The 18,864-nt window shown below is 41.0% G+C and overlaps 1 protein-coding gene across 1 annotated transcript in view; it reads right to left on the reverse strand.

Annotated features, from left to right (window-relative positions):
• Positions 1 to 18,864, reverse strand: part of MTUS2 (microtubule associated scaffold protein 2) — a 754,499-nt gene that overhangs the window by 282,048 nt on the left and 453,587 nt on the right. Inside the window, exon 6 of the mRNA XM_053705569.1 lies at positions 17,300 to 17,455. Within this exon, the coding sequence (XP_053561544.1) occupies positions 17,300 to 17,455 (156 nt within the window). The remainder of the gene's footprint in view (positions 1 to 17,299; positions 17,456 to 18,864) is intronic.

Here is an 18,864-nt window from a genome sequence, read left to right on the forward strand (position 1 = left end):
AAGTCCTGCGTGGCCACGCAGGAGCTATCAAGATCACCGAGGCCCTCTCCTGCTTGATTCTGGCTACCAGCCTGGGAATGAGAGGAAACGGTGGAAACACATAGGCTAGGTTGAAGGTCCAAGGCGCTACTAGTGCATCCACTAGAGTCGCCTTGGGATCCCTGGATCTGGACCCGTAGCAAGGAACCTTGAAGTTCTGACGAGACGCCATCAGATCCATATCTGGAATGCCCCATAATTGAGTCAACTGGGCAAAGATCTCCGGGTGGAGTTCCCACTCCTCCGGATGGAATGTCTGACGACTCAGATAATCCGCCTCCCAGTTTTCCACACCTGGGATGTGGATCGCAGATAGGTGGCAGGAGTGATCCTCTGCCCATTTTATTATTTTGGTCACTTCTTTCATCGCCAAGGAAATCCTTGTTCCCCCCTGATGATTGATATAAGCAACAGTCGTCATGTTGTCTGATTGGAATCTTATGAATCTGGCCTTTGCTAGTTGAGGCCAAGCCCTGAGAGCATTGAATATAGCTCTCAGTTCCAGAATGTTTATCGGGAGAAGAGACTCTTCCCGAGACCATAGTCCCTGAGCTTTCAGGGATTCCCAGACCGCGCCCCAGCCCACTAGACTGGCGTCGGTCGTGACGATGACCCACTCTGGTCTGCGGAAGCTCATTCCCTGGGACAGGTGGTCCAGGGTTAGCCACCAACGGAGTGAGTCTCTGGTCTTCTGATCTACTTGAATCACTGGAGACAAGTCTGTATAGTCCCCATTCCACTGTTTCAGCATGCACAGTTGTAATGGTCTTAGATGAATTCGCGCAAAAGGAACTATGTCCATTGCTGCAACCATCAATCCTACTACTTCCATGCACTGAGCTACGGAAGGACGAGGAATAGAATGAAGAACTTGACAAGCGTTTAGAAGTTTTGACTTTCTGACTTCTGATTTCTAAGGAATCTATTATTGTTCCCAAGAAGGGAACTCTTGTCGACGGAGACAGGGAACTTTTTTCTATGTTCACCTTCCATCCGTGAGATCTGAGAAAGGCCAGAATGATGTCTGTGTGAGCCTTTGCCTTTGAAAGATACGACGCTTGTATTAGAATGTCGTCCAAGTACGGTACTACTGCAATGCCCCTTGGTCTTAGAACCGCTAGAAGGGATCCGAGTACCTTTGTGAAAATCCTTGGAGCAGTGGCTAACCCGAATGGGAGGGCCACAAACTGGTAATGTTTGTCCAGAAAGGCGAACCTTAGGAACTGATGATGTTCTTTGTGGATAGGAATATGTAGATACGCATCCTTTAGATCCACGGTAGTCATAAATTGACCTTCCTGGATTGTGGGTAGAATTGTTCGAATGGTTTCCATTTTGAACGATGGTACTCTGAGAAATTTGTTTAGGATCTTTAAATCCAGAATTGGTCTGAAAGTTCCCTCTTTTTTGGGAACTACAAACAGATTTGAGTAAAATCCCATTCCTTGTTCCGCCGTTGGAACTGGGTGTATCACTCCCATCTTTAACAGGTCTTCTACACAATGTAAGAATGCCTGTCTCTTTATTTGGTTTGAGGATAAGTGAGACATGTGGAACCTTCCCCTTGGGGGTAGTTCCTTGAATTCCAGAAGATAACCCTGAGAAACTATTTCTAGTGTCCAGGGATCCTGAACATCTCTTGCCCAAGCCTGAGCAAAGAGAGAGAGTCTGCCCCCTACTAGATCCGGTCCCGGATCGGGGGCTACTCCTTCATGCTGTTTTGTTAGTAGCAGCAGGCTTCTTGGCCTGCTTACCCTTGTTCCAGCCTTGCGCCGGTTTCCAGGCTGGTTTGGTTTGAGAGGCATTACCCTCTTGTTTAGAGGATGCAGAGTTAGAGGCCGGTCCGTTCCTGAAATTGCGAAAGGAACGAAAATTAGACTTATTCTTGGCTTTGAAAGGCCTATCTTGTGGGAGGGCATGGCCCTTTCCCCCAGTGATGTCTGAAATAATCTCTTTCAATTCTGGCCCAAAGAGAGTCTTACCCTTGAAGGGGATATTAAGCAATTTTGTCTTGGAAGATACATCCGCTGACCAAGACTTTAGCCAAAGCGCTCTGCGCGCCACAATTGCAAACCCTGAATTTTTCGCCGCTAATCTAGCTAGTTGCAAAGTGGCATCTAAAATAAAAGAATTAGCCAACTTGAGTGCGTGAACTCTGTCCATAACCTCCTCATACGGAGTCTCTCTACTGAGCGACTTTTCTAGTTCCTCGAACCAGAACCACGCTGCTGTAGTGACAGGAACAATGCACAAAATGGGTTGCAGGAGGTAACCTTGCTGTACAAAAATCTTTTTAAGCAAACCCTCCAATTTTTTATCCATAGGATCTTTGAAAGCACAATTATCCTCGATAGGAATAGTAGTGCGCTTGTTTAACGTAGAAACTGCCCCCTCGACCTTAGGGACTGTCTGCCATAAGTCCTTTCTGGGGTCGACCATAGGAAATAATTTTTTAAATATAGGAGGGGGGACAAAAGGTATGCCGGGCTTCCCCCACTCCTTATTCACTATATCCGCCACCCGCTTGGGTATAGGAAAAGCGTCAGGGTGCACCGGAACCTCTAGGAACTTGTCCATCTTGCATAATTTTTCTGGAATGACCAGGTTGTCACAATCATCCAGAGTAGATAACACCTCCTTAAGCAGTGCGCGGAGATGCTCTAATTTAAATTTAAATGTCACAACATCAGGTTCTGCCTGTTGAGAAATTTTACCTGAATCTGAAATTTCCCCATCCGACAAAACCTCCCTCATGACCCCTTCAGATTGGTGTGAGGGTATGACAGAGCAATTATCATCAGCGCCCTCCTGCTCTACAGTGTTTAAAACAAAGCAATCACGCTTTCTCTGATATGCAGGCATTTTGGATAAAATATTTGCTATGGAGTTATCCATTACTGCCGTTAATTGTTGCATAATAATAAGCATTGGCGCGCTAGAAGTACTAGGGGCCTCCTGCGTGGGCAAAACTGGTGTAGACACAGAAGGAGAAGATGTAGAACTATGTCTACTCCCTTCATCTGATGAATCATCTTGGGCAACTTTACTATCTGTGGCAATACTGTCCTTACTTTGTTTGGACGCTATGGCACAATTATCACACAATTTTGAAGGGGGACACACATTGATCTTCAAACATATAGAACATAGCTTATCTGAAGGTGCAGACATGTTAAACAGGCTTAAACTTTTAAAACAAAACCGTTACTGTCTCTTTAAATTTTAAACAGTGCACACTTTATTACTGAATATGTGAAAAAGTATGAAGGAATTGTTCAAAATTTATCAAATTTTCACCACAGTGTCTTAAAGCATTCAAAGTATTGCACACCAATTTTCAGAGCTTTAACCCTTAAAATAAAGAAACCGGAGCCGGTTACAGTTTTAACCCCTCTACAGTCCCAGCTACAGCCTTTGCTGCGACTTTACCAAACCCAGGGGGGAATACGATACCAGGTGAAGCCTTCTAGGAACTTTTCCAACTACTTTCAGATCCTCACTGATGCATCTGCATGTCTTGCTCTCAAAAGTAACAGCGCAGTAATGGCGCGAAAATGAGGCCCGGCCTACAACTGGGAAGGCCCTTCCTGACTGGAAAGGTGTCTAACACAGTGCCTGACGTTAAAAAACGTTCCCCAAGCTTATAAGTGTGAATTACAAGCATAAACATGTATAAAATGCCCAAATAAAGCAATCGATTTTGCCCATAAAAGCCCTTTATTCTGTTTGAGACTAAGAAAATGGCTTACCGGTCCCCATGAGGGGAAATGACAGCCTTCCAGAATTACACAGTCTTGTTAGAAATATGGCTAGTCATACCTTAAGCAGAAAAATCTGCTAACTGTTTCCCCCAACTGAAGTTACTTCATCTCAACAGTCCTATGTGGAAACAGCAAACGATTTTAGTTACTGTCTGCTAAAATCATCTTCCTCTCACAAACAGAACTCTTCATCTTTTTCTGTTTCAGAGTAAATAGTACATACCAGCACTATTTTAAAATAACAAACTCTTGATAGTAGAATTAAAAAACTACAACTAAACACCACATACTCTTAACCATCTCCGTGGAGATTGTTGCCTGTGCAACGGCAAAGAGAATGACTGGGGTGGGCGGAGCCTAGGAGGGACTATATGGACAGCTTTGCATGGACTCTTTGCCATTTCCTGTTGGGGAAGAGATATTCCCACAAGTAAGGATGACGCCGTGGACCGGACACACCAATGTTGGAGAAATATATATTTCATTCAAAAATCAATTGAAAAAAAAAATAAATAATATACAATAAACATAATACTCAAGATAGAAAAAAAAGTAACAATATCAGTAAGAATATATTATCGCAAGCGCAATATCCTAAGTTTGGCTTTTTTTTACGCACGTTGGGTTAGCGCTAGCGAAAACAGTTTACTTTCAACTCATAATACAAGCGCCTCTAATTTTCTTGTTCCCTATCTCTCAGAGCTGTTTTAGTTTCATCAATATATTTCAAATGACAACCCCTTCAGGTGAGTAAGTAAATTGCATGCGCTGTTATAAAACTAGCAAAATATCTCATTTTATATTGTTTTCCGTGGGAATTTGCATAAAACATATTACCTAGCTTTAAATAGTCCCACATCTAACTGAGAAACCCAAATTTTTTCTTTCATGTTACAGATCACCCAACGTGTTAACTAGCTTCTTTAAAGCATTGCTGCTTCTTCAACAAAGAATACCAAGAGAATTAAGCAAATTAGATAATAGAATTAAATTAGAAAGTAGTTTAGAATTGTATTCTCTATCTGAATCAAGAAAGAATAAAATGTGGGTTTCATGTCCCTGTAAAGGTACCTTTCCTACTTTGTAACCACATTTCTCTAGGTATAGAGGGAAGCATAGATGTTGATAAAATATTACCTTGAGTATTTGCTCTACCTACTCTATCTAGAACTCACCAAGTGTAAATGCAGGGTTTAAATGACAATGGGCTAGATTACGAGTGTTGCGCTATCTGTAATGTTCAAACCATATGGTGTATTTTGCTCCTTTTTGCGTATTTTATGAGTTGAAAGTAAACATGTTTGCTTAAACGCAATCAAATTTAACGTGCATCAGGCGTATACAGTTATGGACAAAAATATTGGCACCCCTGCATTTCTGTCAGATAATGCACCACTTCGCCCAGAAAATTGTTGCATTTACAAATGTTTAGGCATTCTCAAGTTTATTTCTTTTGTTTGTATTGGTATGACACAAAAAAGTGGAGAAAAAAAGCAAAATCTGACACATTCCACACAAAACTACAAAAATGGACTGGACAAAATTATTAGCACCCTCATTGTAATATTTGGTAGCACACCCCTTGGAAAAAATAACTGAAATCAATGGCTTCCTGTAACCATGAATGAGTTTCTTACACCTCTCTACAGGAATTTTGGACAACTCTTCTTTCGCCAACTGCCCCAGGTCTCTCAGATTGGAATGGTTCCTTTTCCCAACTACTGTTTTGAGATCTCTCCACAGTTACTCTATGGGATTGAGATCTTGACTCATTGCTGGCCAGTTCAGTATTCTCTAGTGCTTTGTCTTAAACCATTTCCGGGTGCTTTTTGACGTGTGCTTTCCGTCATTGTCCTGCTGTAAGACCCATGACCTCTGATAGAGACCCAACTTTCTGACACTGGGCCCTACATTGCACCACAGAATTCTTTGGTAGTATTCAGATTTCATAATGCCATGCACACAGTCAAGATATCCAGTGCCTGAAGCAGCAAATCAACCCCAAAACATCAGTGAACCTCCACCATGTTTGACTGTATTCTTTACTTTAAAAGCCTCATTTCTTTTTTGGAAAACAGTAGAATGATGGGCTTTACCAAAAAGCTGAAATTTTGTTTCGTCTGTCCTCATTATATTCTCCCAAAAGGATTTTGGCTTTCTCAGGTAAGTTTTGTCAAACTCCAATCTTGCTTTTTATGCTTCTGTGTCAGCAGTGGGGTCCTCCTGGGTTTCCTACCATAGCATTCCTTTTCATTCAGATGGCGATGTATAGTGTGAGCTGACACATTTGTACCCTGTGCCTGAAGGTCAGCTTGTCTGGAAGTTGATTGAGGTTCTTTATCCACCATTCGAACAATCCTACGTTGCAATCTTTGATCAATCTTTCTCTTTTGGCCACGTCCAGGGAGATTAGCTACAGTGCCATGGGCTGTAAACTTCTTGACAATGTTGCGCACAGTGGACACTGGAACAATAGCATCTCTGGAAATAGACTTGTAACCTTGAGCTTGTCAGACAATTATTTGCTGCTCTTTCTCTCCCCCATGCTCAGTGTGGCACAAAGAGACACACAACAGAAAGGTTGAGTCCATTTTTCACCATTTTAACTGGTTGCCGGTGTGATTTCTATATTATAAGCACCTGTTAATTGATACAGGTAAGTTTAATTAGAAATTACAGGAGCATCACAAACGTGGAATGCAATTATTTCTTACAATTTTGAGAAGATACCAATAATTTTTCCAGTCCATCTTTGTAGTTTTGTGTGAAATGTGTCAGATTTGGCTTTTTTTTTTCTCCACTTTTTTTGTGTCATACCACTACAAACAAAATACATAAACATGAGAATGCCTAAACATTTGTAATTGCAACAATTTTCTGGACGACGTGGTGCATTATCTAACAGGAATACAGGGGTGCCAATATATTATATATATATATATAGTTTACCAAGAAAATCATCATTTAATAATAAATAGAACATATTCTTCTATGTGAAGAACATTGGAATGTGAAATATTAATATATATTACATTAATATGATTCATGTCAGGTTTAGCGCACTTGATTAAACAGTCGGGTTAATAAGTTAAAATATAATGAAATGCCCTTTCATTAATTATATTCCCCTCTTTCTCTCTGACAACTGAATAATAATTTCCACAAAAGTGAAAATCAAAGTTTTATCACAGCAAATAAGGGATTTTACCCTTGTTTAGGCTGTTCAAACTGTAATTCTGTGATTAAAGGTCCCTAATGTTTACATCCCTCGTTGGGCATCAGATTTGAGGCGCAAGCAGTTTAAAACGCACTGTTGTTACTATGTTTGGACTTAGCGTGCATGTAGGCACATCCCCTATAAAACCCGGTCATAAAGGAGTAATCTCATTTGATGGTCTCCTAGGCAGATACAATGCTGCATGACAGTGGGTTCACATTTTAAAACCTGCATATGAAGACATCTGTACTGTTTGTGATAAACAAAACAGTGTGAGTGTGACACAGGCCTCTAGTTATCAAGCTCCGTAACAGCAGTTATGAAGCAGCGGTCACAAAGACCTCTGCTCTATAACCTGTCCGCCTGCTCTGAGCAGGCGGACAGACATCGCCGGAAATCAACCCAATCAGGTACGATCGGGTTGATTGACACCCCCTGCTGGCAGCCCATCGGCCGCGAGTCTGCAGGGGGCGGCGTTGCACCAGCAGCTCTTGTGAGCTGCTGGTGCAATGCTCAATCCGGCGAGCGTATTGCTCGCCGTATTCAGCGAGGTCTGGCGGACCTGATCCGCAGTGTCGGATCAGGTCCGTCAGACCTTAATAACTAGAGGCCTTAGAATCAAATATTAACATAAAAAATAAAAACAGGTCATTTGTAGACATTGGTGTCTTGATGTGACTATTGAAGTATGCACATCATGTCAAGATACATATAGCATTTATAAGGGTAATCAGTGATGAGGATGGATTCATTTTACAATAGGTTAATGTCACACAGGAAAACAGAGAAGTCTGAGGACGGACGTTGTGTCCGAAAACGTTCACAGTAAAGTGTGTTTGTAATTTACAAGTCCCGTGGAGTGCTCTTTTTTTCTGCTTACTATATATTATATAGTATATATATATATATATATATATATATATATATATATATATATATATATATATATATAAACTGTATATACTCAAAATCATTATACAGAGAAGCAGGTATATTATACTTATTTTTTTTACTGCTTTATTTCCCAGATGCATGTTATTGTTTTAATAATAATCCTCCACCAAATTTCACAGTGGGTGAGAGGCCTACAAGCCACAGTGTCTCGCATCCACTATGAAATCTGGAGGAGGACCAGTGATGATCTGGGGGTGCTTCAGAAAGGCTGGAATCAGGCAGATTGATCTTTGTGAAGAACGCATAAATCAGTCAACGTAAAGGTTATCCTGGAAGAAAGCTTGCTTCATTCTGCTCTCACAATGTTCCCCAACTCTGATGATTGGTTTTCCAGCAGGACAATACTCCATGCTACACAGCCAGGTAAATCAAGGTGTAGATGGAGGACCACCAGATCAAGACCCTGCCATGCTTAGCCTAATCTCCAGACCTGAACCCCATTGAATAATTCTGGAATATGATCAAGTGGGAGATGGATGGTCACACACCATCAAATAAAGCTGTACTGCTGAATAATTTTTGCGACAGGAGTGGCATAAAGTCTGGTGGAGAACAAAACAGATTAAAGCTATGATTGAAAATCAGTGTTATTCCAACAAATATTGATTTCTGAACTCTTGCTAAGCATTAGTATTGTGTTGTTTAAAAATGAATATGCATTTTTCGAGGTCTGAAAACACTGCATTATGTTTTGTTATTTTGACCAGTTGTTTTTTTTCTGTAAATAAGGGGTAGATTACAAGTGGAACACTTTATCGTGCTCTTGCAAACGAGCAAATTCGCCCATTTACGGGCGTGCTAGAAATAACAAGCCATTACAAATGGCTGGTTATTGCTACTGCGAGCTTATGGTAGCAATTAGCACTCACAAAATTAATTAAAAGTAGGATTTTTATAAATACAAAAAAACTGCACTAAGCTAAAGAAAACGGCACATTGGTGTGTGCTGTTATTACTAAAATGAGCACAAATATCGCTTTTGCGGAATCAATAATTTATGCTCCACTTGTAATCTAGCCCTAAATGCTCTAAATGACAACAGTATTTTTATTTGGAATTTTGGAGAAATGTTGTCAGTAGTTTATAGAATAAAACAAAAATGTTTACTTTACTCAAACACATACTTATAATTTTGCAATGGTCTTATTTTTTTCCTATATATATATATATATATATATATATATATATATATATATATATATATATATATATATATATATAGAGTGGGGCAAAAAAGTATTTAGTCAGCCAACAATTGTGCAAGTTCTCCCACTTAAGAAGATGAGAGAGGCCTGTAATTTTCATCATAGGTATACCTCAACTATGAGAGACAAAATGTGGAAACAAATCCAGACAATCACATTGTCTGATTTGGAAAGAATTTATTTGCATATTATGGTGAAAAATAAGTATTTGGTCAATATCAAAGGTTCATCTCAACACTTTGTTATATATCCTTTGTTGGCAATGACAGGGGTCAAACGTTTTCTGTAAGTCTTCACAAGGTTGTCACACACTGTTGCTGGTATGTTGGCCCATTCCTGCATGCAGATCTCCTCTAGAGCAGTGATGTTTTGGGGCTGTCGCTGGGCAACACAGACTTTCAACTCCCTCCAAAGGTTTTCTATGGGGTTGAGATCTGGAGACTGGCTAGGCCACTCCAGGACCTTGAAATGCTTCTTACGAAACCACTTCTTCGTTGCCCGGGATGTGTGTTTGGGATCATTGTCATGCTGAAAGACCCAGCCACGTTTCATCTTCAATGCCCTTGCTGATGGAAGGAGGTTTGCACTCAAAATCTCACGATACATGGCCCAATTCATTCTTTCATGTACACAGATCAGTCATCCTGTTCCCTTTGCAGAGAAACAGCCCCAAAGCATGATGTTGCCACCCCCATGCTTCACAGTAGGTATGGTGTTCTTTGGTTGCAGCTCAGCATTCTCTCTCCTCCAAACACGACGAGTTGTGTTTCTACCAAACAGTTCTACTTTGGTTTCATCTGACCATATGACATTCTCCCAATCCGCTTCTGGATCATCCAAATGCTCTCTAGCATACTTCAGACGGGCCCGGACATGTACTGGCTTAAGCAGGGGGACACGTCTGGCACTGCAGGATCTGAGTCCCTGGTGGCGTAGTGTGTTACTGATGGTAGCCTTTGTTACGTGTGTCCCAGCTCTCTGCAGGTCATTCACTAGGTCCCCCCGTGTGGTTCTGGGATGTTTGCTCACCGTTCTTGTAATCATGTTGACCCCCGCGGGGTGAGATCTTGCGTGGAGCCCAACATCGAGGGAAATTATCAGTGGTCTTGTATGTCTTCCATTTTCTAATTATTGCTCACACAGTTGATTTCTTCACACCAAGCTGCTTGCCTATTGCAGATTCAGTCTTCCCAGCCTGGTGCAGGTCTACAATTTTGTTTCTGGTGTCCTTCGACAGCTCTTTGGTCTTCACCATAGTGGAGTTTGGAGTGTGACTGTTTGAGGTTGGGGACAGGTGTCTTTTATACTGATAACAAGTTCAAACAGGTGCCATTAATACAGGTAATGAGTGGAGGACAGAGGAGCCTCTTAAAAACAGAATTTATGCTTACCTGATAAATTACTTTCTCCAACGGTGTGTCCGGTCCACACCGTCATCCATTACTTGTGGGAAATGTTCTCCCCCACAGGGAAAGGCAAGGAGAGCACACAGCAAGAGCTGTCCATATAGCTCCCCCTCTGGCTCCGCCCCCCAGTCATTCGACCGACGGTTAGGAGAAAAAGGAGAAACTATAGGGTGCCGTGGTGACTGTAGTGTATAAAGAAAAATTTTTCAACCTGATTAAAAAAAAAAAAAAAAAACCAGGGCGGGCCGTGGACCGGACACACCGTTGGAGAAAGTAATTTATCAGGTAAGCATAAATTCAGTTTTCTCCAACATTGGTGTGTCCGGTCCATGGCGTCATCCATTACTTGTGGGAACCAATACCAAAGCTTTAGGACACGGATGAAGGGAGGGAGCAAATCGGGTTACCTAAACGGAAGGCACCACGGCTTGCAAAACCTTTCTCCCAAAAATAGCCTCCGAAGAAGCGAAAGTATCAAATTTGTAGAATTTGGCAAAAGTGTGCAGAGAAGACCAAGTCGCTACCTTACATATCTGGTCAACAGAAGCCTCGTTCTTGTAGGCCCATGTGGAAGCCACAGCCCTAGTAGAGTGAGCTGTGATACGGTCAGGAGGCTGCCATCCGGCAGTCTCATAAGCCAAGCGGATAATGCTTTTCAGCCAGAAAGAGAGAGAGGTAGCAGTAGCGTTTTGACCTCTCCTCTTACCAGAGTAAACAACAAACAAGGATGAGGTTTGTCTAAAATCTTTTGTTGCTTCTAAATAGAACTTTAAAGCACGAACAACATCTAAATTGTGTAATAAACTTTCCTTCTTTGAAACTGGATTCGGACACAAAGAAGGAACAACTCTTTCCTGGTTGATGTTCTTGTTGGAAACAACTTTTGGAAGAAAACCAGGCTTAGTACGCAAAACAACCTTATCTGAATGGAACACCAGATAGGGTGGATCACACTGCAAAGCAGATAATTCAGAAACTCTTCTAGCAGAAGAAATAGCAACCAAAAACAGAACTTTCCAAGATAGTAACTTAATATCTATGGAATGTAAAGGTTCAAACGGAACCCCTTAAAGAACTGAAAGAACTAAATTTAGACTCCAAGGAGGAGTCATGGGTCTGTAAACAGGCTTGATTCTAACCAAAGCCTGAACAAAAGCTTGTACATCTGGCAAAGCTGCCAGTCGTTTGTGCAACAAGACGGATAATGCAGAAATCTGTCCTTTTAGAGAACTAGCTGACAATCCTTTATCCAAACCTTCTTGGAGAAAGGAGAGAATCTTTGGAATTTTAATCTTACTCCAGGAGAATCCTTTGGATTCACACCAACAGATATATTTTTTCCATATTTTATGGTAAATCTTTCTAGTCACAGGTTTTCTGGCTTGGACCAGAGTATCAATCACAGAATTTGAAAACCCACGCTTGGATAAAATCAAGCGTTCAATTTCCAAGCAGTCAGCTGCAGAGAAACTAGATTGGGATGTTCGAATGGACCTTGTACTAGAAGGTCCTGTCTCAAAGGTAGCTTCCATGGTGGAGCCGATGACATATTCACCAGGTCTGCATACCAAGTCCTGCGTGGCCACGCAGGAGCTATCAGAATCACTGAGGCCTTCTCCTGTTTGATCCTGGCTATGAGCCTGGGGAGGAGAGGAAATGGTGGAAACACATATGCTAGGTTGAACGACCAAGGCGCCACTAATGCATCCACTAGAGTCACCTTGGGATCCCTGGATCTGGACCCGTAGCAAGGAATCTTGAAGTTCTGATGGGACGCCATTAGATCCATGTCTGGAATGCCCTATAATTGGGTTAACTGAGCAAAGACCTCCGGATGGAGTTCCCACTCCCCCGGATGGAAAGTCTGACGACTCAAATAGTCCGCCTCCCAGTTGTCTACTCCTGGGATGTGAATAGCAGATAGATGGCAGGAGTGATTCTCTGCCCATTGGATTATCTTGGTTACTTCCTTCATCGCTTGGGAACTCTTTGTTCCCCCCTGATGTTTGATGTACGCAACAGTCGTTATGTTGTCTGACTGAAATCTTATGAACCTGGCTTCCGCTAGCTGAGGCCAAGCCAGGAGCGCATTGAATATAGCTCTTAGTTCCAAAATGTTTATCGGGAGAAGCGACTCTTCCCACGACCATAGGCCCTGAGCTTTCAGAGAGTCCCAGACCACGCCCCACCCCAAGAGGCTGGCGTCGGTCGTGACGATGACCCACTCCGGTCTGCTGAAACTCATTTCCTGAGACAGGTGATCCTGGGTCAACCACCAGAGAAGTGAGTCCCTGGTTACCTGGTCTACTTGAATTTGGGGAGACAAGTCTGTATAGTCCCCATTCGACTGATTGAGCATGCACAGCTGTAATGGTCTTAGATGAATTCGAGCAAAAGGAACCACATCCATTGCTGCGACCATTAGTCCTATTACTTCCATGCATTGAGCTATGGAGGGTTGAGGAATAGAGTGAAGAACTCGACAAGCTTTTAGAAGCTTTGTCTTTCTGACGTCTGTGAGAAAGATCTTCATTTCCACAGAATCTATTATTGTTCCCAGAAAAGGAACCCTTGTGGACGGTGACAGTGAACTTTTTTCTATGTTCACCTTCCACCCGTGAGATCTGAGAAAAGCCAACACAATGTCTGTATGAGCCCTCGCTTTGGAAAGAGACGACGCTTGGATTAGGATGTCGTCTAGATAAGGTGCTACAGCGATGCCCCTCGATCTTAGGACCGCTAGAAGGGACCCTAGCACCTTTGTGAAAATTCTGGGAGCGGTGGCTAAACCGAATGGAAGAGCCACAAACTGGTAATGTTTGTCCAGAAAGGCGAACCTCAGGAACTGATGATGAGATTTGTGGATTGGGATATGCAGATACGCATCCTTTAGATCCACGGTAGTCAAAAATTGACCCTGCTGGATTGTTGGTAAGATTGTCCAAATGGTTTCCATCTTGAAGGATGGAACTCTGAGGAACTTGTTTAATATCTTTAAATCCAGAATTGGCCTGAAAGTTCCCTCTTTTTTGGGAACCACAAACAGGTTTGAGTAAAACCCTTGACCTTGTTCCCCGGAGGGGACTGGGTTTATCACTCCCATCTTTGATAGGTCTCTTACACAATGTAAGAATGCCTGTTTCTTTATCTGGTCTGAAGATAAGCGAGACAGGTGGAACCTTCCCTTTGGAGGAAGTCCCTTGAATTCTAACAGGTATCCCTTGGAAACTATCTCTAGTGCCCAGGGATCGAGAACATCTCTTGCCCAAGCCTGAGCGAAGAGAGATAGTCTGCCCCCTACCAGATCCGGTCCCGGATCGGGGGCTACCCCTTCATGCTGTCTTGGTAGCAGCAGCAGGTTTATTGGTTTGTTTACCCTTGTTCCAGCCTTGCATGGGCTTCCAAGCGGGTTTGGGCTGGGCCGCGTTACCTTCTTGTCTAGCGGCAGTGGAGTTATTAGCCGGTCCGTTCCTGAAATTGCGAAAGGAACGAAAATTAGACTTGTCCTTAGCCTTAAAAGGCCTATCCTGTGGGAGGGCATGGCCCTTACCCCGAGTGATGTCTGAAATAATTTCCTTCAATTCCGGCCCAAAAAGGTTATTACCCTTGAAAGGAATATTCAGTAACTTAGTCTTGGACGACACATCTGCTGACCAGGATTTTAGCCAAAGCGCCCTCCGCGCTACTATAGCAAAACCTGAGTTTTTCGCCGCCAAGTTCGTTATTTGAAAGGCGGCATCCAATATAAAGGAATTAGCTAACTTTAATGCGTGAATTCTGTCCATGACTTCTTCATAGGAAGTCTCTTTCTGGAGCAACCTTTCTAGTTCTTCGAACCAAAAGGACGCCGCTGAAGTGACAGTAATAACATACGTAGCTGGTTGAAAGATGAACCCTTGCTGAACAAAAATCTTTTTAAGCAATCCTTCCAATTTTTTATCCATAGGATCTTTGAAAGCGCAGCTGTCCTCTATAGGAATAGTTGTGCGCTTCGCTAGTGTTGAAACAGCTCCCTCAACCTTCGGGACCATTTGCCATGCGTCCCTTCTAGGGTCTACTATGGGAAACATTTTCTTAAATATAGGAGGTGGGGCAAAGGGTACACCTGGCTTCTCCCACTCCTTTTCCACTATGTTCGCTACCCTCTTAGGTATTGGAAAAGCGTCGTCGTGCATTGGGACCTCTAAAAATTTGTCCAATTTGCACAACTTCTCTGGTACTACCATGGAATCACAGTCATCCAGAGTAGCTAATACCTCCTTAAGCAAAGTGCGGAGATGTTCTAGCTTAAACTTAAATGCCACTAGATCAGGTTCTGCCTGTTGAGAAATTTTTCCTGAGTCTGAAATTTCACCCTCAGACAGCCCTTCCCTCACAGCCAATTCCGATTGATGTGAGGGTAAAATAGATAAGGCATCGTCAGCGTCTGATTGTTCATCCTTTTTATCTGTATTTAAAACTGAACAATCACGCTTTCTCTGAAAAGCTGGCAGTTTGGATAAAATATTTGCTATAGAATTATCCACTACTGCTGATAATTGTTGCATAGAAATAAGCACTGGCGCGCTAGGTGTCGCCTGCGCGGACAAAGCTGGTGTAGACACAGAAGGAGAGGATGTAGAGCTATCCCCACTACCTTCATTAGATAAATCATCTTGGGCAACATTATGAATAATAACAGAGCTGTCCTGATTTTGTTTGGACGCTATGGCGCAATTATCACAAACACTCGAAGGGGGAACCACATTTGTCTCTATACACACAGAACATAGGTTATCTGATGGAACAGACATGTTAAACAGATTCAGGCAGGCAAACAATGCAATAAAAACGATTTTAAACAAAAACGTTGCTGTCTCTTTAAATAATAAAATGACACATTTATTTCTGAATGTTCAAAAAACTATGAAGGCAATATCCGATTTTTCTGAAATTTGGACCCCAGTGTCTTAATGCTTAGAAAGTATTGCACAGCAAATATGGAGACTCTAGCTCTTAAAACGGAGCTAATTGTTGGATTTAACCGTTTTTATACACCACAATCCCAGCTACAGCCTTGCTGCAGCTTTTTACCTTCCTTAGGGGTCACCATTCACAGAAAAAAGCCTTTTGGAGTCACTTTCTGAGCCACAGGACCCTCTCACATGAATCTGTATGCACTGCCTTGAAATTCAACTGCGCAGCTGAAGTGCCAAAATGAGGCTTCCTCCCTCAGCACACTAGAGTGAAGGGGCCTTCCTGACTAGATTTAGGTGTCTAAAACAAGCCAGTTCAATAAAAAACGTTCCCAAGTGTATGTGAGCTTATAAAATATTTCAAATGGTATAATATTGTAATAAAAACCAATCGATTTAGCCCCTAACAGTGTCTACCAGCATAAAAAACAAAAAGGGGAAGCCTGTTATCTTTTTTGCTGAGGTGAAAGAAAAATGGCTTACCGTTTCCCCTGAGGGGAAAAATGACTGTCATCTAGCATTAGCCTGTGTTGTTAGAAGGAGACTAGTCATACCTGAAGCAGATGAGTCTGCAAACTGTTACCCCCAACTGAAGTTCTCTTGTTTCAACAGTCCTGCGTGGTAACAGTAATGGATTTTAGTTACTTGTGCTAAAATCATAGCCCTCTTAAACAGAAATCTTCATCACTTTTCTGTTATAGAGTAAATAGTACAAGCCAGCACTATTTTAAAATAACAAACTCTTGATAGAAGAATAAAAAACTACAACTAACACCACAAACTCCTCGCCATCCCCGTGGTAGATGCTACTTGTTCAGAGCGGCAAGGAGAATAACTGGGGGGCGGAGCCAGAGGGGGAGCTATATGGACAGCTCTTGCTGTGTGCTCTCCTTGCCTTTCCCTGCAGGGGAGAACATTTCCCACAAGTAATGGATGACGCCGTGGACCGGACACACCAATGTTGGAGAAAAAGAAGATACAGGTCTGTGAGAGCCAGAAATCGTGCTTGTTTGTAGGTGACCAAATACTTATTTTCCACCATAATATGCAAATAAATTCTTTCCAAATCAGACAATGTGATTGTCTGGATTTGTTTCCATATTTTGTCTCTCATAGTTGAGGTATACCTATTATGAAAATTACAGGCCTCTCTCATCTTCTTAAGTGGGAGAACTTGCACAATTGGTGGCTGACTAAATACTTTTTTGCCCCACTATATATATATATATATATATATATATATATATATATTGTATATAAACAATAGTGCAATATTAAAGTGCTATAGCATATCAGAGCATTTTCTTTTAAAATCCCTTTAAAATCCCTTTACATATATTTTACATTTTTTATTTTGAACTACATAAACACATAAACAATAAAAAATATATCTACTTAATATATTTCACAAAAAATTAACAATATTAAATTAAATAAGACACATGCTGATATAACACATCCACAATACATGTGAAAAACATAAATAAATAATTATCTGCTGAAATTCAGAAAAATACAATACAAACTGTTTTCTGCTTACATTTCAACATAAATGTATCAACATGTTTGGTCTTATTACCTCTACATTTTAGGTAGTAAATATATGAACAAGTCCATGGGGTTATTTAAGAGTATGTTTATTTTACTATTTAAGGAGAATAAAAACAGGACTTTAACATAATGAGAGATTACTTTTGGACCTGATGGAATAATACAGATGGCAAGCTATAGCAGACTTGTTTGTTAGGATAGAATTGCTTACCAGCAGGTGATGTGGTTGATTTCGGTGCTGGAAGCAAACTCCTGCGGGGCACGGTTGTGCTGCTACACACTTGCAGGAGCGTCCTACTGCTACCCTTGGGAATATCTTTCGAGGATAAGCCTGCCTTTTGAGTAGACTGTTCTTCATTTGTACCTGCTGAAATCCAAAACAGCACTAATTAGAACATCATAAAATATGTATGACAATGCTTGAGCTCAGATTTGTAATTATAACAAAATATTTATTACTAATCTGGAATCTGATATAAATTAACCAGAGCAAAAAGGAAGTAACATAATTCACAATGGTTAAAGGTTATATAATAAATCATTCTGGATTACTTTTGCACAATATATAAAATAGATTGTTGAACCATCAATTATCACTTTTATTAGCACTGTTCTACCTTTCCACATAATTTGCCAAATGTGAAAATGTTTATCACTTGCACGGTTACTAAACACATTTCAAATAATACAAATAATTAAAAAATAAAAATACTTAAAGGGATATGAAACCCAATTTTTTCTTTCATACTTCAGCTAGAGCATGCACTTTTAAGCAACTTTCTAATTTACTCCTATTATCAATTGTTCTTCATTCTCTTGGTATTTTTATTTGAAAGAGTAAGACTTTAAGCTTAGGAGCCTGCCCATTTTTGGTTCAGTATCCTGGGTAGCACTTGCTGATTGGTGGCTAATGACTTCTCATTTTTAAGTGATCCATTCAGAAACTTAAAAAAAAAATGTTTTTTAGTTTTGTAATGAGACAAGATGTACTGTGGCATATAATATGTAATTTATCTAAGGAATTATCAATCCTAAAGCTACTTGAAATTATACATCTTTTTTAATGGATCATCAGTTCAACTATTTTTACTCAAAGCCAAACTTATGATACAGACTACAGTTATAGAAAATACCATAACACATCATATCACACTAGTGGCTGAGATAAAACCAGGAAATAATTTAACCATCTACTGATTTATTTGTTATCTAAGAAATGTCTACAGATGATCTACCGATGGATAAGAATCTACTTTAGATCCACAGTTCTTTTCATGATAGGGTACTTTACACACCACCAAAAATACTCTTCTCTTGACTCTTCTGAATGAAAATGTCAGTTGGATGTAGATGAAACCCATTATTATTAGCAAAATGTGACTAAAAAGGGAACATAAAGACAAACATGGATTTTTTCCAGCACTCCTGTGTTGGAGGATATCAGTCTTCCTTACGGTTTTTGTTTTGTACAGTAAATAGTAAGTTTATTATTTTTATTCTTTTTGACTTTATAATTTGAGTTTTAATCTAGCATGATGTTGTAGACATTGGACTAGATTACAAGTAATGCGCTAACGTTAGCACGTGCAATATATTGAAATGACGCGCCCATGCTAACTTGCGTGCATATTACAAGTGTAAAGTAAACACAACATAAATACATTAAAATAAAGTGTTAGGGGTCGATTTATCAAATGTCTGTCTGACTTGATCCACTTAGCGGATCATGTCCGGCAGACATCGCTGAATGCCGACAGCATTCGCTGTCGGCATTTA

The sequence above is a fragment of the Bombina bombina genome, chromosome 3 (assembly GCF_027579735.1).
Source record: "Bombina bombina isolate aBomBom1 chromosome 3, aBomBom1.pri, whole genome shotgun sequence".
NCBI classification, from domain to species: domain Eukaryota; kingdom Metazoa; phylum Chordata; class Amphibia; order Anura; family Bombinatoridae; genus Bombina; species Bombina bombina.